At 41.8% G+C, this 18,859-nt stretch overlaps 1 protein-coding gene across 1 annotated transcript in view; it reads right to left on the reverse strand.

Moving 5' to 3' along the window:
• Positions 1-18,003, reverse strand: part of BMPR2 (bone morphogenetic protein receptor type 2) — a 185,945-nt gene extending 167,942 nt beyond the window's left edge. Inside the window, 1 exon segment of the mRNA XM_030579776.1 lies at positions 17,187-18,003. Coding sequence (XP_030435636.1) covers positions 17,187-17,262 — 76 coding nt within the window. The 5' untranslated portion in view covers positions 17,263-18,003.
• Positions 18,004-18,859: the final 856 nt, after the last annotated feature.

Genomic DNA, 18,859 nt, shown 5'->3' on the forward strand with positions numbered 1-18,859 from the left:
AGTTGTATTAGCTTTACAGGAGTAACAGTAATAAAAAAAATTAAATCCATATGGTATAAAGACAAACAGAGAATAGATATGCTGGAAAAAGCAGATGCTATTTTATATTGCAGTTCTGGTCACAAAAGCATTTGAAAACAAAACAACTGTTGCACCAAATAAATTTTTATCAATCTTCTAGAAAAAGTAATCTAGGCTATGAGTTTTCAGTTCAACTCCAAACAGATCAAAATATGTGCCCATAATAGTAATGCTGACAAAACGATCTAGCTAAAATGGTATAAATTGGCATCCCTGTAATGGAGAAAGAGTTGAATTATTTAAAAGTTTTCCTGCAGTTTTCTTCTGAGTCAGCACAACTAGTAATTCAGAGCAACCAACTGATCTAGCAAAAAAATGATTTGGCTGTTTGCCATGCTCTACCCTGGTTTAATATGATATCGATTAAAGTGTGAATTATGTGCACTGCTAAGGATCTTTTTTTAAAGTCTACTTATGCACTGATGTTTTTATAAAAAGATTGAGAGTGGTTGTATGAAGTGAAAAATGTTCAGGAACTTTAGTGCTGAAAAGACATTTCTTTATGAGTCTTTATGAATGAGAGCTATGGCTCTAAAGTATATTTTTTAATTAATTTTTAACTTATTTGTTTTATTGAAGTTGTCATATAGTAAGAAACACTACATAAATGAACATATGAAAGGCACATAAATATACATAAAATACATATACATCCAAACCTCCAGAAAGAATAGGATCACCATGAAAGAGGGGCAGTTCACTTCTTCATACTACAAAAGTAATGACTGCTGCATATGTATTATTTTTGAAACTCCCAGTAGGAATTCAACCACTTAGACAAGTTACAACATAGTCTGTGGAGCATCTTAAACATTCTTAATTATGCAATAACAAGTTTAGGGGAGAAGTTTATTTCCAACGAAAAAGTGATTGGCTTATGTCATTTAATATAAAGGTAGATACACTAACTAGGATAAAATATCTACAGAGAATAATTTTGGATTATGCAGGTCCTTCACATTGTAATCTGTTTAATAGTATCTTCTTTTGGTTTTTCTATGTACAAATACTTAAAATATCTATACATTTTGCAAGTTAAGAGCCAATATTTTACCTCTGCCATTCCTTATCTAAGTGATGTTTGAAACATGACTTAGGTTTGCATGCTGCTAATGACTATGGATTTCAGCAGCAGATTTATTTTCCTGAGTCTGTGCACATGCTGCAACGAAAATTTAAAATGTTATACCTGACACATGAAATGAAAGGGGCTTATAGGAAGGAAATCTCCACAATGTTCCCCTCGCTGAGCTTCTTTTGATCTTTCCACCAGGGAGGAAGGGACGCAGGTGAACAGCACAACCCATATGTAGATCCTGTCCTTATCCCTCCTCACTGGCTCTGTGCTCCTAACAACTCCATCCTGACTCCTGAGTTGCATGGCTCCAGTGGAGCTGCCCTACCAAGAACTCCTTCTGCATGCAGATGTTTTAAGAACCTCTGACATTTTGGAGATGAACCCAGACCAGTGAGAGGTTACGTCAACACCTGCCCTATTAACCTTGGTGCATTAAATTCTCTGCTGGTGTGTTTCAGAGCCCATACACCAAAAGCCAGCACACAACCATGCAGTTCCTTGAGTGTCTGTGTGATGTGCAGTCTGTGTTCAGCATTCTGACCCTGGCAGCCTGCCTACAACCCAACAGTCCCACACTGGTCTCCACCAATCTTGGTTACTACTTGCAGGGTGACAGCAACACACTCCCAGGCCTGAACTTTCCCAAAACCATCTGCCCTGAAGTATCCAGCCCTTTCCTGGACTACTCAGAGAAGGTTCATTGCTCCTTTAAAGAGACTAAGGCACAGCTTATTACTTTACTGGCATTAACAATCACTTCAATTCAAACACGTCACTGGGTTGGTTTCAATTAAAAGTAAAACAAGTTTATTGACAAAAAGATAGGTTTTAAGTGAATTCAAGTACAAGGAATAAAGACAAAAATGGTTACAAAACAAAAACAAATAAAATACTCTTAACCAGTGGCTAAGATTTAACTCAACAAGCTACAGCCTTAGCTCAGTGCAGATTTCTTACGAATCTTTCTACTTTCCAGACATGGGTGACTCTCTCTCAGTCAGGACCTTCCACAAAAGTACAAGGTGATGGTTTCCCTTGTTGTCCTATGTGAAAGATGCAAAAATCGCTCTCTGTTTCCCCTTATATCTCTCAGAGTCCATTGACCCCGATTAAAGAGGCAGGATGACCATGCTGTTCTTCCCTTCCAATGGGCTTCCCATTCCCCAGCTGATTCACATGCAAGTAAGACATCCATTGTTTTGATTTCATCACGCTTACTTTACACAATGGAGACAGGTAAATAGCTCCCTTCCCTCTTGTCTGGGGGAAAACCTGTTTATCTCTGTGTTTGGTTACAGACTTAAAAGCATAATATCAGTAAGTATTCACTATTTCCAATAGAGAGTGTTAATACACACATTTCACAATATCAATCATCAGTGTGTCACCAACTTTCATAAATGACCTTACTCAATACACTCTGTATACAATGTGATATTATAATAGGTTGATTGAACTCATGCTTTGAGGTTTGAACCCCCTGTCTTTATAGATCAATAAACCGTGGAAATGTATTCTTAGATAGAGTTCTTTTTCTCCTGCTGGGAAGAAATGCCATGGAGTCTGATGAAGACTTCACGCTTGTTTCTCCCCTGCTGGTGATAGCTAAGTTGTTACCACCTCCCCTTGCTATCTTGATAGCTTTCATGTAAATCACAGAATCACATGACTGGAGGGGACCTCGAGAGGTCATCTAGTCCACTCACCTGCACTCATGGCAGGACTAAGCTTTATGTAGACCATTTTTGACAGGTATTTGTCTAATCTGTTCTTAAAAATCTCAAATGACATTCCACAACTTCCCTAGGCAATTCATTCCAGTGCTTAACCACTCTGACAGTTAGGAAGTTTCTCCTAACGTCCAATCTAAACTGCCCTTGCTGCAATTTAAACCCACTGCTTCTTGTCCTATCCTCAGAAGTTAAGAAGAACAATTCTCCTCCTCCTCGTAACAACCTTTCATGTACTTGAAAACAGTTATGTCCCCCCTCAGTCTTCTCTTCTCCAGACTAAAAAAACCCAATTTTTTCAATCTTCCCTTATATGCCATGTTTTCTAGACCTTTAATCATTTTTGTTGCTCTTCTCTGAACTTTCTCCAATTTGCTTACATCTTTCCTGAAATGTGGTGCCCAGAACTGGACACAATACTCCAGCTGAGGCCTAAACAGCATGGAATAGGGTGGAAGAATTACTTCTTGTGTCTTGCTTACAACACTCCTGCTAATACATCCCAGAATGACGTTCTCTTTTTTTGCAACAGCATTACACTGTTGACTCATATTTAGCATGTGGTCCACTATGACCCCAGATCCTTTTCCACAGTACTCCTTCCTAGGCAGCCATTTCCCATTTTGTATGTGTGCAACTGATTGTTCTTTCTGAAGTGGAGCACTTCGCATTTATCCTTATTAAATTTCATCCCATCTACTTTAGACCATTTCTCCAGATCATTCTGAATTTTAATCCTATCCTCCAAAGCACTTGCAACCCCTCCCTGCTTGGTATAGTCTGCAAACTTTATAAGTGTACTCTCTCTGTCATTATCTAAATCACTGATGAAGATATTGAACAGAACCACACCCAGAACTGATCCCTGTGGGACCCCACTCATGATGCTCTTCCAGCATGACTGTGAACCAGATAACTACTCTCTAGGAACTGTTTTCAAACCAGTTTTGCACCCTCCTTATAGTAGCTCCATCTAGAATGTATTTCCCTAGTTTGTTTATGAGAAAGTCATGCGAGGCAGTATCAAAAGCCTTACTAAAGTCAAGATATAGCACGTCTGCTGCTTCCCCCCCCCCCACACACACACACAAGGCTTGTTACTCTGTCAAAGAAAGCTATCAGACAATATTTCTTCTTGACAAATACATGCTGACTGCTACTTATCACCTTAATATCTTCTAGATCTTGCAAACTGATTGCTTAATTATTTGCTCCATTATCTTTCGTGGTACAGAATATACCTTCATTGTCGCTGCCCGACAAACAAGCTGGTCAGACAAATAAATATACATTCCTTTGTCTAGGGCAGACTAGGCTTATGTATTGCTTGCCAAACACATCTGAAGAACATAATTCCAGCACAGGAGTTCTCAAACTTCATTGCACCATGACCCCCTTCTGACAACAAAAATACAGGACCCTAGAAGCGGGGACCGAAGCCTGAGTCTGCCCAAGACCCACCAACCCCAGGTGTGCGGGGGCCAAAGCTGAAGCCCAAGAGCTTCAGACCCAGATAGGGGGCCTGTAACCTCAGGGCTGAAGCCCTCAGGCTTCAGCTTTGGCACCAGGCCCCAGCAGTCTAGGCCAGCTCTGGTGATCCCATTAAAACAGGGTCACGACTCCCTTTGGGGTCCTGACCCACAGTTTGAGAGCCGCTGTTCTAGCATATACACAACTCACTGTACTTGCCCTGTGCATACACCACACAAAAATACTAATTATCAGTGCGTTATCAGTTTTTCAAAGCATCTTACATGACACTTTTCAGATGTAGAATATGACAACTGTGCGTTAGGTGTTGGGAGCATGTCAGGCCTGACAAAAGTTGCTGACACAGCATAGTGAACCACAAACGGGTCTCTGTGTCACAACCTTCCTTAAAGGGCAAGTTTTCCAGGCTGTATTATCTTTTTGGGGGTAAATTCAAAAAGGACAACAGGGAAAATACATGCATCCTCTCCCGCTCCATCCTACTCAACACAGGGCTGCCTGCTCTTCACTCCAAGCACAACCTGACCAGGCCCTGATCCCTCTACCTTCCAGACACAGAGTTCCACTCACACACAGTACCTTCATCTGGGGTTCCTGGGGGAATACTCTGGTCTACTGTAGTTAGTTGGGATTCCAGATTTTCTCACATAACTTGTCTGTTAGACTATTAGCCTAACCCAATTGCAGGCTCCTTCACAAAATAATAGACAATGCTGCTTCAACCCCTCCCCCTTCACCCCACAATTTTCTCAATGCACTTTTAGCATACTGCTTGGGTGGTAACTGGCAAGACGATCAGGAATGTAACAGAAGGAAAAGTTTGGAGAGAGTCTCCAGTAGGAATGAAGACGTGATTGAAGGAAGGATAAAAGTGGAGTGTTTCATCTCTCACGGGTACACAGATAGTTTAACACTGAAAAGAGAAAAAGGACTGAAGATGTCATCTTCATTTCTCTAGATTTTAGGAGTAGGTAGGGGGTATCATCTTAGGTTTTCTCCTCTCCCTCTCACCTCACGCTTAGACCACAATGAAACCCTCTCACTCTTTTCTCTTCAGTAGTTAAAAAAATCCATTCTTTCCTTCCCATCTTAATATCCAGTCACTCTTCCATGCCCTAATCTTGTCCTCTTCATGTGTTTTGTGTGACTAATTAAGCCTTTCTTCCATCCATCCAAAAACATGCCTGCCAAAAATCTTTTCTTGTCCATCATTTTGACTATATGTAGATCTGCTCTAAGCCCTAATTTCTTGTCCTTTCTGTCAAGGCTCTACATCACACAGTCCGACAGCATTCTCTTTGGACCCTGCCGCTGCATGAGTAACACCAGTTACAACATCCCTTTCATTGTCCACTCTTACAAATACCTCTCAGCTTTCTTCCATGAGATACCTTATGCTTGGAATCCACTCAAATTCGTTTGCCAAGCTACGTCCTTTTTATTAAAATTTTTTTTTTAATTTTTAAATTGTGGAACCATGAAGATGTTCCTTACTGAATAGTTGCATACTCTTATTATTGTCATCATTCTCCTTCATCATTCTTCTACTATAAGTTTCTGAAATTCTCTTGCTGTCACATTATATTCAGACCACGTACTTTTCTGTGCATATTCTACATGTTTATTTTTGTGAGGCATACAGTACATTTTAGTGAGCTGCAAAAATAAAGGGCTCTTTTTGTTTGTTTTGCACACAAAACATGCTGAATTATTTCACTGGCCTACCCTTAAAATGAATGAAATTAAAGCTTCTAACAACATCATGAACAATATGTGGATCAACAACTTCTGACAGGAAACAAAGGAAGCAAAAAAAAATTTTAGCTTAACACTTGTAAATTTACTATAAAACATAAAGGAAAATATTTAGCAAAATATTTTAAACAATTAGGTAAAACCAATATTTTAAAAAGGAGATTAGCCAACTAACTGCTGTTAGGTGCAACAGTGTGATTGTATAATACAATGGTTCTCAAACTTTTGTAGTGGTGAATCTTTTCACACAGCAAGCCTCTCTGAGTGCGACCACCCATATAAATTAAAAACACTTTTTTATATTTAACACTATTATAAATGCTGGAGGTGAAGCGGGGCTTGGGGTGGAGGCTGACAGCTCTCAACCCCCCAGGTGATAACTGAAGTGTAGTTACTACACTGAGGTTCTCAAACTGGGGGTCGTGAAGTTAAGCCAGATGTACACCAAAAGCCAAATCCGGCCTAGAGAAATCAAATAATTTACATTTAATGAATACATATTAGATGAACTATTTGAACAAAGGAAAGTGTTGCTAACGATTCAATATGTCAGCATAAAGTGATTGCCTAATTTGCAAATATTCAAATGATAATTTAGCAACAACAGATTAGTATGCTAGTCTGTTACCCAAAGGTCATAGCTACACTCTACAAAAGTAGCTATGTTTATTATAAAATGTTTCTACAGTATCTAGAATTCATAATAGAGTCAGGGACTTTACTACATATGCTGTACAGAGAAACTGTACGAGGCCAACAAAATAGACGGCAGGGTGTTGGAAATAATTTCAGCATCCAAACCCCACCTCATACTATTGTAGAAATAAGACATTTTCAGATCTTTCCCGCCCACTTAGTTTCATAGATTCTTTTGTACTAGTCCACAAACCACAATATGAACAGAGTATTATGAATTAAGAAGCTAAAAACTCACTAAGTCTTACTAAAAGTATCATAAACAAGCTAGTCCCACAATACTAGTCATCAGTGTAAGCACTATAACTCAAAGTTTGTCTGCCGGCTGAAACAGGAGACATGAAATATACATATCTATTTCAATCATGACAGCTGCTCTAGCTGCAGTTCCTTGCCTGAGTGAATACAGCAAGAAATTTATGTCTACATTACAATCAAAGACCACAGCACGGTTGCAGCTGGCCCAGGACAGCTGACTCGGGCTTGCAAAGCTTGGACTGCAGGCTTATAAATTGCAGTGTAGACATTCTAACTTGGGCTGGAGTCCAGGCTCCGAGACCTGGTGAAGGGGGTGGACAGGGCCGGTGCAAAGATGTTTCGCACCCTAGGTGAAACTTCCACCTTGCACTCCCCCTTGTGCCCCCGCCCTGAGGTGCCCTCCCCTGCAGCAGCTCTCCCCTTCCGCCCTGAGGCGCCCCCCTTGCGCCCACCCCCCCACCCTGAGGCACCCCCTCCCCCACGCGAGCTCACTCCTGCTCCGCGCATGAGCACCCGTCGCTGCTTCACTTCTCCCACCTCCCAGGCTTGCAGTGCTTAAGCTGATTGGCGCCGCAAGCCGGGGAGTCGGGAGAAGTGAAGCAGCTCACCCCTGCCTCACCTCCTCCCCAAGCACGCCGTGGCTGCTTCACTTCTCCTGCCTCCCAGGCTTGCAACACCAATCAGCTTAGGCGCCGCAAGCCAGCGAGGCAGGAGAAATGAAGCAGCCACAGCGTGCTCGGGGAGGAGGTGGGGCAGGGGTGAGCTGGGGCGGGGAGTTCCCTGTGTGCCGCTCCCCCCTTACTTGCTGCAGGCGGCCCTCCTCGCTCTCCTCTGCCCCAGCCCCCTCCACCTAAATGCCGGCGGCGACCGGGGCAGCCAAAGATCCGGCTGCCGCAGTCGCTGCCAAAGAAAATGGCGCCTCCCAAATCCTAGCGCCCTAGGTCGCCTAAATGGTTGCACTGGCCCTGGGGGAGGGTGGATTTCAGAGCCCAGGCTCCAGACCAAGCTGGAACATCTTCACTGCTATTTTTAACCACACAACCCACCCACTCCAAACCCTAGTCAACTGTCCCAGACTCTTGAGACTCAGTGCCACAGTGGTTTTTTTATCTAACACAGATGCAAGAGAAGAGCTTTAAGAACATCCAAACATAAGAAACTAACACTGTGAGGGTATCTATACCAACTTCCTTAAATAGCTGCTTTTGCTCTTAATCTGATTGCCAATTAAAATATTACTTATATACAGAAGGTCTGCTCATTATCAGAGTATTTACTTTGCACTGGTAGTTCCAATATTCTGAAGGTTCACCAGTTTAACCTAGGATATCTCACAGCGCAAAAAAGTATGCCTGCTACTATTTTCAGTTTTATTTAATTATTACTATATTGCCACTATGTATCAATTCCATCTCAGAGGAATGAATAAAAATTAAATTAAAAGCTCTATTAGATTAATCCTAGAATAAGCAACATCCTTGTCTTCAAATAACCATAAAAAGAGAAAAAGAGTCTTAGTGATATATTCAAAACAAGTTTTACATTTAAAGGAAAATTATATTTATGTTTGATCTTGAGTACAGATTCTGCCTTAACAGATAAGATCACTGGAAAAGCATAACAGGTGAATCTGTGATAATATATTTAGTAAGTGTTTCTACAAAAAAAAATAAAAAGCAAAGATTGCTAATAATCTTAAAACCTAATAAGACTCATAAATAAGAGCTTCTGAATCTGTGCCTGCAAAACAAAAACAAAACAAAACAAAACAACAAAAACACCACACATATTAACCCCCCAGAAATGCAGACCAGGCTTTTTCAAATCAGCAGAGCCTACTTGTACATGAATGGGGTATCTTCTGTCAAAAAACACTGCTTTAGTTTTGGCTCACTCTCTTTAAAGAAGCACTGCAGAAACTGTCCGATATCTCTCGGCAGAACAACATAATATTGTGAATAAAATCAGTCCACAACTAACAAAAGCACCAGCAAAAGGTTAACAGTAGTTGGTCAAACATTCCATATCAGGACCCCATGTTATTTAATATATTAAATGATGTTGGGTCCTAAATTAACCATAACCACTTAAGAAAGTATCAGAGGGTAGCCGTGTTAGTCTGGATCTGTAAAAGCAGCAAAGAATCCTGTGGCACCTTATAGACTAACAGACGTTTTGGAGCATGAGCTTTCGTGGGTGAATACATGCATCTGAGGAAGTGGGTATTCACCCACGAAAGCTCATGCTCCAAAACGTCTGTTAGTCTATAAGGTGCCACAGGATTCTTTGCTCCACTTAAGAAAGTAATCCAAGTATCCTTGTGGTCCTGGAGCGTTAAATGAAAATCTCTGCTGAATGTGCAAAGATAGTCAAAAAATAAGCAAAAACATTAGGATACATAAAGAATAGGATGAAAAGATACTGAAAACACTATGTAAACTTGTTGTTTAGTCCTGATCTAGAATATTGTGTTGAGTTCTGATAATCCCATCTGATAAAAAGATATAACAGAAATAAAAGGGGTGTACTGATATGCCATGAAAGTTAGCCAAATGAAGAGATTTCTGTATAAGAGATGGCAAAAACTGGGAATGGATAAGGAGAAGAGAAGAGAAGACTAAAATGGTATATTGAAGGGTACAAGTCAGGTGCCCCGATTTATAATTTACAGTCTCATAATACAAGAATAAGTGAACATTCAATGAGATTGAAAGGCAATAAATTTGAAATTGACAAATGCAAAAACACAAACACGCTGTGGAACTCATTGTCATAATATATAGGCCAAAAGCTCAGTAAGATTCGTAAAAAGATTTGATGTTTACATGAATGGATCATATCACATTCAGATGTGTGCGTTAGAGAAAGGGGGAATAAATCTCTTCTTAAGGGTTATCCCCTCACAAGTTCACTAACAACCAGGTTAAGGTTATTCAAGTGCATATACCACTAACATAACTACAAAAGAACCAGGAAAATACTAGTTAAATCTTCATCCAACCCTTTCAACCTACAATTACGATTTCTTTGTCTCCACACGCCCTCACTCACATCCCTATTCACAATACACATACAACCTCTCTCTACCTCCACACAAGATGTTCAATCTGTTATTCAATGTCATTAGAAACTGATGTTTTGTATTTGTTCATGAGACTCAGTTGGGGCTGGGTTGATGGTAAGTGCATATTGTGTAGATTTGTAGTGGATGGTTATCTGTTGATGTGTACTGTGCTGGATGATTGTTAATAGAACGAAATGTTTGATTTTAATGGAAATAGTTTTAATAGCATTTATCATTTTGGAAGACACTGTTTATAAGTTTGCAGTAGTGTTATGTAGACAAGACATAGTATGGTGGCGTATTTTTTTTTCCCAGTAGCTCATGTTTGCAGTCAGTCAGTCAAGCAAGGGGCAAGGATTTCAGACACAAGGAGACTGAGCAAAGATGTTGTGAAGGGATTACAAGGGAAAGGAAAGGGAGTGCAGTACATAGCCTCTGCACTGAGACATTCATGTGGCAGCACCATGGGGAGCACTGCAGTGGTGCCTCAGCTCTTTGCAGTGCTGAGGGAGTTGAGTATCTGTATAGCAATCCCTCAGTGCAAAGGCACTAGGCTCCATCCCACCAGGACCCAGGTCCCCCGCAGAGCTGCAGACCTCCACATTCTTCCCATACATAACCTCACTCCCCCCCTCATCTCTACTACATCTCTACCCTCAAACAAAGCTCAACTCTTCATGCCTCCAAGTTCCCTTTTAATTTGTCTACCTCTCTTCCATCTTTATTCACGTGCACTCAGACTCTGCTCACTTCTGTGGCACTCTATACTGCTTGCTGCCCAGCCTGCCTTCAACGTCTGTGAGGAACTGACCTGGTGAATCATGTTGGCAGCACCAGAAACCAGAAGTGAGACAGAATTTGACATTTCTGTCTCATCTTGGCATTGCTCCATTAGATTGTCCAGAATAAAGAGACTGACTCAGTGTTTAATTTTAAGATTTCAGAAGCCTCCTCTGCCGAAAATGTTACCAGAACGTGTGTAACAGAAATTTGGAGTTTGGCAAGACTGGTTGTTTAGCTAGAAGAACCCAAAGAAACATTTAGAAACTGAGTAAGAGGGGAGCATTTTTAAAACATGCCCTCTGAATAGTAAAATTAATTGAAAGATTAATAGAAAATTCAAACATCTTGTGATGAATTATTGTGCCAAATGTGAAGATTAAACTCAACCAGAGCATAAAACAAAGGGTTTTTAATCCTATTTTACTTCCAAAATTTCAACGTAATTTTAGGGAGTTGCCACTGACACTGATAACAAACCCTCATGTTTTAGGGCAAAAGCCAGCCATAACTTTTCTTGTGCCTTCCTCTGAAACATCTCATAGTAGTAGCTGTACTTGACAAAATACTGGACTAGATGGACTAGCCTGATCTAGTATAATAATTCTTAATATTTCAATAGAGACTGCTGTATTCAAACAAGTTTATGGTTGCTTGTTTTTAAAAATAGATTATTTTCACTTCTTCCTTTGCTTGGTATTATAAAGGTTAATAAAATTGACCAATCTAAGAAAAAGAAAAACGAGCATTAGTTTCACTAAATACATAGGACCAGATAAAATGCTTACTAAGACAGTCAAAGCTGCAAGCAAGCTGTGCTCATGTTCCTAAAAGGCTAGGAATCGTTATCCAGCATAACTGTTGTTTCTCTTTCATTCCAGGTTAAGCATTTTGTTCTCAATGGGATTTATGCAGCCATTCATAAAAGGCCCTTTCACACTGGCCAGGGAAATTCTATTAGCACCTTTCCAAGTAAGTCCATATTTAAGGCACACCCATCCACTTTAAATCTAGTAAATTTTAAACAATGAATTACAAGGCCTCCTGGTGTAGAACCCAAGCACTTCAATGAGTACCTCTCTAATTTCTGTGGTTTCACAGTCACATTTTAAAATGTTCTCTCTCCTGTTGCTGCATGAAAGACAATAAAAAGGGTACTGGCTTCCTGACTCTACAGAGGAAACAGCAAAATTGACTGTACAAATTGCTGGGAAAAAAGGCACACAAAAACTTAGACTAGAAAATAATATTCTTCTCAATTTCAGTTATATTAAACATTGGTCTTAATATGTAAAAAAAATTCAAATAGCAGTGAGGTTTTTTAAGTTGATGTCCCTTTTAGGCAATATTTGCTAGAAAAGTAACACAAGGCCAGACAACCCCTCTTCTGCAAAAAAAGAAAAGCAAACATCGCAAAGGCTTGGCTCCAGTGAAAAAGGAAAACTCAGCAAAATTCCCCCGATCTCTTCATCCAGGGCAAAGTAGTGAAGTTTGCCCTATGTCAGATCGAAAGAAGCAGGAGACTCAGCTACCCAGTTACCCCTGAATCTCTAGAGGGCAGGGCCATTCACACAGAAGCAGTGTCTGTGCACTGCTCTGTTCTCTGGCACCTGGGCAACATTACTTTTGAAACCACAGCTGACATACAGATATCACCATTAAAGGAGAGGCTGGTACACTCAGAGTAAGGCCTCAGAAAAGTTAATCAATACCTACTTTAATGTGGGGGAAGGGTTTATGTACTAACATACCCTCAAGTGTACCAGTTGTATCCCTGAAGCAAGTAGAGTGGTTCTGCCTGCCAGGCTAACTCCCCTTGAACAAGTTCCCATCATCTACATATCAAAAATTTGATTTCCTGACTACTACTCAAATGAGAAAGGAAAGAGCCAATGGTCATAGGCAATGGGCAGAGCCCTACCAAATTCACAGTCCATTTTGGTCAATTTCAGGGTTTATAGGCTTTTTAAAATCATAAGTTTCATGATTCCAGCTATTTAAATCTGAAAATTCATGGTGTTGTAGTTGTAGGCGTCCTGACTCAAAAGGGGAGGGGTGGAGAGAATGTCACAAAAAGTTATATGGTGGGGGGGGGGGTTTGCAGTACTGCCACTCTTACTTCTGCACTGCCTTCTGAGCTGGGCAGCCAGAGAGAAGCAGCTGTTCGCTGGGCAGCCAACTCTGAAGGCATCACCCCATAAGCAGCAGTGCAGAAGTAAGGGTGGCAATACCACACCATGCCATCCTTAATTGTGTGCTGCCACAATGCTGCCTTCAGAGCTGAGCCGCTGGAGAGCGGTGACTGCTGGCCAGGAGCCCAGCTCTGAATGCAGAGCCACCATCAGCAGCAGCACAGAAGCAAGGATGGCATGGTATGGTATTACCACTCTTACCTCTGCACTGGTGCTGGCAAGGCGCTGCCTTCAGCGTTGGTCACCGGACCAACAGCTGCTGCTCTCCAGCCGCCCAGTGCTGAAGGCAGTGCAAAAGTAAGGGTGGCAATACCGTGACTCCCTTAAAATAACCTTGCAACCCCTCTTTTGAGTCAGGGCCCCCAATTTGAGAAATGCTGGAATCCCCCATGAACACTGTATAGTATAGGGTAAAAGCACACACACACAAAAAAAACAGATTTCATGGTCTGTGACGCATTTTTCATGGCTGTGAATTTGGTGGGGTCCTAGGAATGGGCACATCTATGGCAAAGCAGCAGGGATCTGGTGTAGACATGATTTCAGGCAACCACTTTGATATACAAGATCAATAGTCCACACAGGAGGACACCATCTTAGATCATGAGTCAGAAATACTGCTCACTAAAGAAATTGAATTTAATGGCCAATCTGTCCCACCTCTCTCAATTTCGCATTTGGAATAAAATTTTGAAACATGGAGGAAACTAACTTTCTAAGCAGAACAAGATAAGACTGCCCCAATTCATTCATTTTAAAATTTTAAAATGTTATTTTAATTGCTCTTAAAAAGACTTCAATCATGATACAGCTCCATCCATTTTAAAAGTACTTTAGCTTTTTAATATTAATAACTGAGACAAAAGCTATGCAGATAAAGACGAATGGATTTCTTAAAGATATCCTAAAAAGGCACAAACCCATTTTTTCTATTTTTTCTAATATATGCTGATTTTAATAATGTTAAAAAAAATTGAAATGCAGGTCCTTGAGGATTATACATTGCAGATACCAAGGTAGTGAAACTGACTGACTTAGAGGGGAAGTGATTTTTATTCAGATTATTAAATAAATGTTAAAAAAAAAAGTTTAACAAAAGCCACACGAGAAAAGTTCAAGGATTCAATACCCATTCCTCTTCAGTTAAGGTCTCGGGATATAAGAGTCATCCAAGAAGTCCCCCAACAACAACAACAAAAAGTGAAAATTCAATATGACTGATATTTCTAAAGGAAAGAAGTATGAGGAAGTATGTCAAGCCTTCTTTATACAAAATAAAACTAAATAAAAGTGGAACAAGCCCAATTTTTCCCTTCCCTTCATCGGTCATCTTTAAAGCCCCTATCAACGCTTTGTTGAAACTTTTTCCCCTCGCAGTAGCATTACTCTTTAGAGGGAGGGCTATACAAATTTAATAGAAGAATACTAGACACTTACTAAGATCTGTAGAAATTTTATACAGGAAGGTGGTAGATTTCCTCACAATGACTGGACAGGAAGAATTCTGAGTCTTCAATTATACATATTTATTAGGCTCGGCAGTGTCATTTCAGAAAAAAATCACAGGGGGAGGGGGAATTGTGTCAGCATATAGAATATTATATGTGATTATATTATACCCTGCAAAGTCCAGGGGGGAAGAGAGAGGGCAAGAAATGGAAGGCATCATGGAGGATATAGACCTATGAAAAGTCAGGGAGGGATGGAGGGAGCCTTACCCCATAACAAATTAAGTCCCTGATTAGGTATCTCCTTTTATGCATACAGTAGTATTCTAGATAAGGGTAAACCAAAGACTTCTAATGCCGTTTATATTTGACTGCATTTCTTATGCTCCTAACATCTTCCCGTATTTAGACTATAGCTGCAAAGGCCTTTACTGAGTTGTCTCCAAGGATGCCTAGATATTTTTCCTGAGTTGATACTCAATTACTCATATACCTTATTAAGTTTTAAATTAAATTTTTCCCTTCACTGTGCATTACTTCACATTTATCAACAATGCCTTTCACATACTATTGTCTTATCCATTGACTAGGTCAGACTAGTGTGGGACCATTAATGAAGGATTTCAGAGCTGCACAGGGCCAAAATTATGCACTCAGATGTGAATGCACAGCTCCTACTTTGGGGGGGGGGGGTGCGGGAGGGGGTCATTCACATACACACATATGGGCAGACCTTCACCTTGTGTGGTTTCCTATGTTTTTTTTTCCCCTTTTCTGAAATACACTGTTAAATTTATAGTCAAGCTTCAGAATGGTTATCTTAGCTAAATCTCAAAATATTAACATTCTTAGACAGTTATCACCAAGACTTTTTAAGCGGTACAGAACTTTTGTATTGTACGTATTAATAGCAGAAGTATTATACAGCCATCATGTGAAAATGATTTCATGCATTTCACAAGATGACCAAAGAATGTGACATTACCATCAGTCTATACAAGACAAACCCAGGACTGAAGTAGCAGTGATGATAACAGATCAGAATCGAGGTGAAATTGGCAAAGCTCACTAAGTAGGCTTGGAGGCACGTGCCTATCCCCTTCCTGGCTCAGATCAATGCCATTAAACCTTCACTCTCATCGGCACAAAGAAAAATTAACTCATAAAAGTTTAACAAAGTAATTAAATGAGAAACAAAACTATTTTTTAAAGTTTCGCATTTAAGGGAGAAGGTTAGATAATGGTATATTTTAGAGTCATACACTTTTTAATACCAAAGCTTTTGACCTTGAAAGGTTTATTCTTCAAAGAAATCCTATTACCAAACTATCACAGAGAAACATAGTAGATAACCTAAAATGTCAAGGCCGGGCAAAAGTCACGCTGATGCAGGAAAGTGCTCCATATTAACCATTTCAGTTCAATATTTCCCAAAAGAAAGCCTTTTATAAAATGGAAGACTATCCATTCTTAGTAAAGCAATGGAGAAACTGACTGAACACGTCCAATTCACAGTATTATTCTACTAGCAAAGACAGATTATTTTGAACACTGACCAAAATGCATTAAAATTAAAAAAAAAAAAAAAAGACGTGTGCCAACTGTCAATCTTCTTATGCCATCTTCACAAGAAACTGTACATTTCTCTATTATCCTGTATCTGAGGATCACATAGTAGATTATAAAAAGAATGCTGGGAAGATTGAGCATTCTACACTGGCTTCTGAGCGGAAAGAAGGATACCAAGGTATTATGATTCTTCCAAAAACTGCTAAAATCATACAGGAGAGAGGAATAAGTATTAGCACTTAATAAACCTGGGTAACACTTCAGAGAGCTCCTTCCTGCTGATCTTGCCACAATGACCAAAAGCCAATAGATGCAAGGGCTATATACTGTTTAAATCCCATAGCAAATTGTTCTGTGCATCTAACATTAGTCTTCCAAAAATTTAAAATAGAGCATTTTTAAAAAAATATTAGACTTTCATTTACTGTAGGAAAATGAAACCGATAACATTACGTATACTCAGATCTTGCAGTATTCCTCATCATCTTGTTTTACTATTCTATAAATGACAATGATGAAAAAATTCAGACTTATTTCATATTTGTTGGAGCTTGAAACAAAATGTTTTCCCTAAAACAGATAAATGTTGCAGTTATAATGCCCCTAATAGCATGGATGTTAGTAAAATAAAAGATGGCTGTGCCCAAAGACCCCATTAGCAAGCAGACATAGCTCTTGCTTGTGATTAAATTGTATTTTTTAAATTCTGGCATTACCAGATCACAAAGATGTTAAACATTTCATAGAAAAATAAATCATGCCAAATTATTCTTAAAAAAAGGGGGGGGGCGGACAGCGAGAACCAGCCAATAACCAGCATAAGCAGACCAAGAGAAAATAAACCTCAAATGCAGATTGGGTTCCTTTATACAATAAAGCATGTTTTATTCTCAAATATGGTCAGTAGGGCCTCACTTAAAAACATTATCACACTTCACTTAGACACTACTTTTTAATGGGTCACAGACATACCGAAATACTGATGGACCCCACCCCCTTCCCTGTGCCAAAATGGCTAGTATATTACACCAGGTAGCTACTTACCAGCCGCAGTGCTGAGCAGCAGGGTGGCACTGGAGAGCAAGAGCACCAGCAAAAGGTGCTGCACAGAGGCACTCATACCTGAGGAAGCCAAAAAAGGAGGCAGAAGAAAAAAAGAATACCGAAAGGAGGATTTTTCTCCCTTTAAACAATCTTAAAACTCGCTTGGATCACAATCCAGTCTGGAAGGGCAAACGGCAGATGACAGGAGCTGTCTGAGGTCTTACTCCATTACACACATCTATCTTCATGCCTCGGGACTTGGCTCCTCTTCTTTCTAACGATTATAGGAAAGGGAGGTTTTGTCTCCAAACCAGGATGCATTTCCCTTCCCCTGGGTGAGTAGCTATTCTTGCGGTCACACCGGAAACCCAGATTATTTCCCACGCAACTTCACGATATCAAAGAAGCAGCCAGGTTTAGCATGAAACATATCCAGGGGTGAGGAGGGGAAATGGATAGCCACGCTCCCCTCTGCTGCCTCCTCACTCGGCCCTGGGCACGCGGGACAAGCTGTGAAGACGAGTGGGGTCAGGGACGCTCCCGGTCTTCCTTCGCCCTCTGCGTGTCTCTTAACAAGGCGAGGTCCCCTCAGTCACTTCCATCCACAGGCTGCGCCTGGGCCCATCTGGTATCTTCAACCGCACAGGACGCGGGCGCAGCGCTGGCCGCTCCGAAAGGGAGGGCGCCCGCCCGGGTGCCTCCAGCGAAGCAATGGATCAGGCTCCAGTTCCTGCTCGCAGCCGGCCGGGAGGGCGACAGGGGCCCCTCTCCCTCCGTCTCCTCCCCGCTCCGCGTAGAGAGCGGCCGCGATGGGCGTTTCGGGGCGCCAGCCGGCGGCCCCGGGCTGTGGGGTGCCCCCGGGGCGGGAGCGGAGCCCGGCGCCTCCCCACGGGCTGACTGCCGCACGCGGCAGCTCCTGGTCCCTGCCCTCGCCCTCCGCAGCCAGGCTCGGCCGGGACGGGTGCGGGGGATTCACACGCGTCGCCTCCCAGCCCAGACACAAAGGGGAGTCGCTGCTAACTGCCAGTCTAGGCGTCCGCCTGGCCCCGCCCCGCGGGTCTCGTACCCAGCCAGCCCCGTCAACGGCCGCGCTGCTCGCCGCACGCCAGCCAGACACCCCGCTCCCCCCGCCCCTCACAGCTTGAGGAGGCCCCTGATCATAGAGGTGGGCCTCCAGGTAGCTAGAGAGGGGCCGCGGCCCCGCCCCCTCAGTCTTTGTAGGGCGGGGGGGTTGGAGGAGAAGGGTGTTGACAGGGGAGCTTGCCGCGCCCCTCCCGCACCGCCATGTTTGTGGAGAATTGTTCGTTTGCCAGACTGCGGCCTTGAGGAAAAAGTGCGTGGGCGGGTGGGCTGCAGGAGTAGCTGGCCGGTTTCCTCATAGCAGTAGCGGCAGCGCTGTTTGCAGAGCACTGTGTGAAAGCATCTCCTGCAGGCCAGGCGCTCGCTCCTTCCAGTGTGCAGCAGCCCCTGGCTGAGACTTCCCCGCAGGGATATTGCAACGTCGTTCTCTGTAGTGAGAAATTAAAAAGAACAAGACAGCCATATTCGCTTGCTCCTTCACATCCATGGCTGCAGAGGCAGGTCATTTTCTGTGCGGGCTCTTTGCCTCCGGAGCGCACGCTCTTGTATACACACTGTCAGAGGTCAGAGCATGAAGTTTTTAAACCTGGCCC

This window comes from Gopherus evgoodei, chromosome 11, assembly GCF_007399415.2.
Source record: "Gopherus evgoodei ecotype Sinaloan lineage chromosome 11, rGopEvg1_v1.p, whole genome shotgun sequence".
In the NCBI taxonomy this organism is placed as follows: domain Eukaryota; kingdom Metazoa; phylum Chordata; order Testudines; family Testudinidae; genus Gopherus; species Gopherus evgoodei.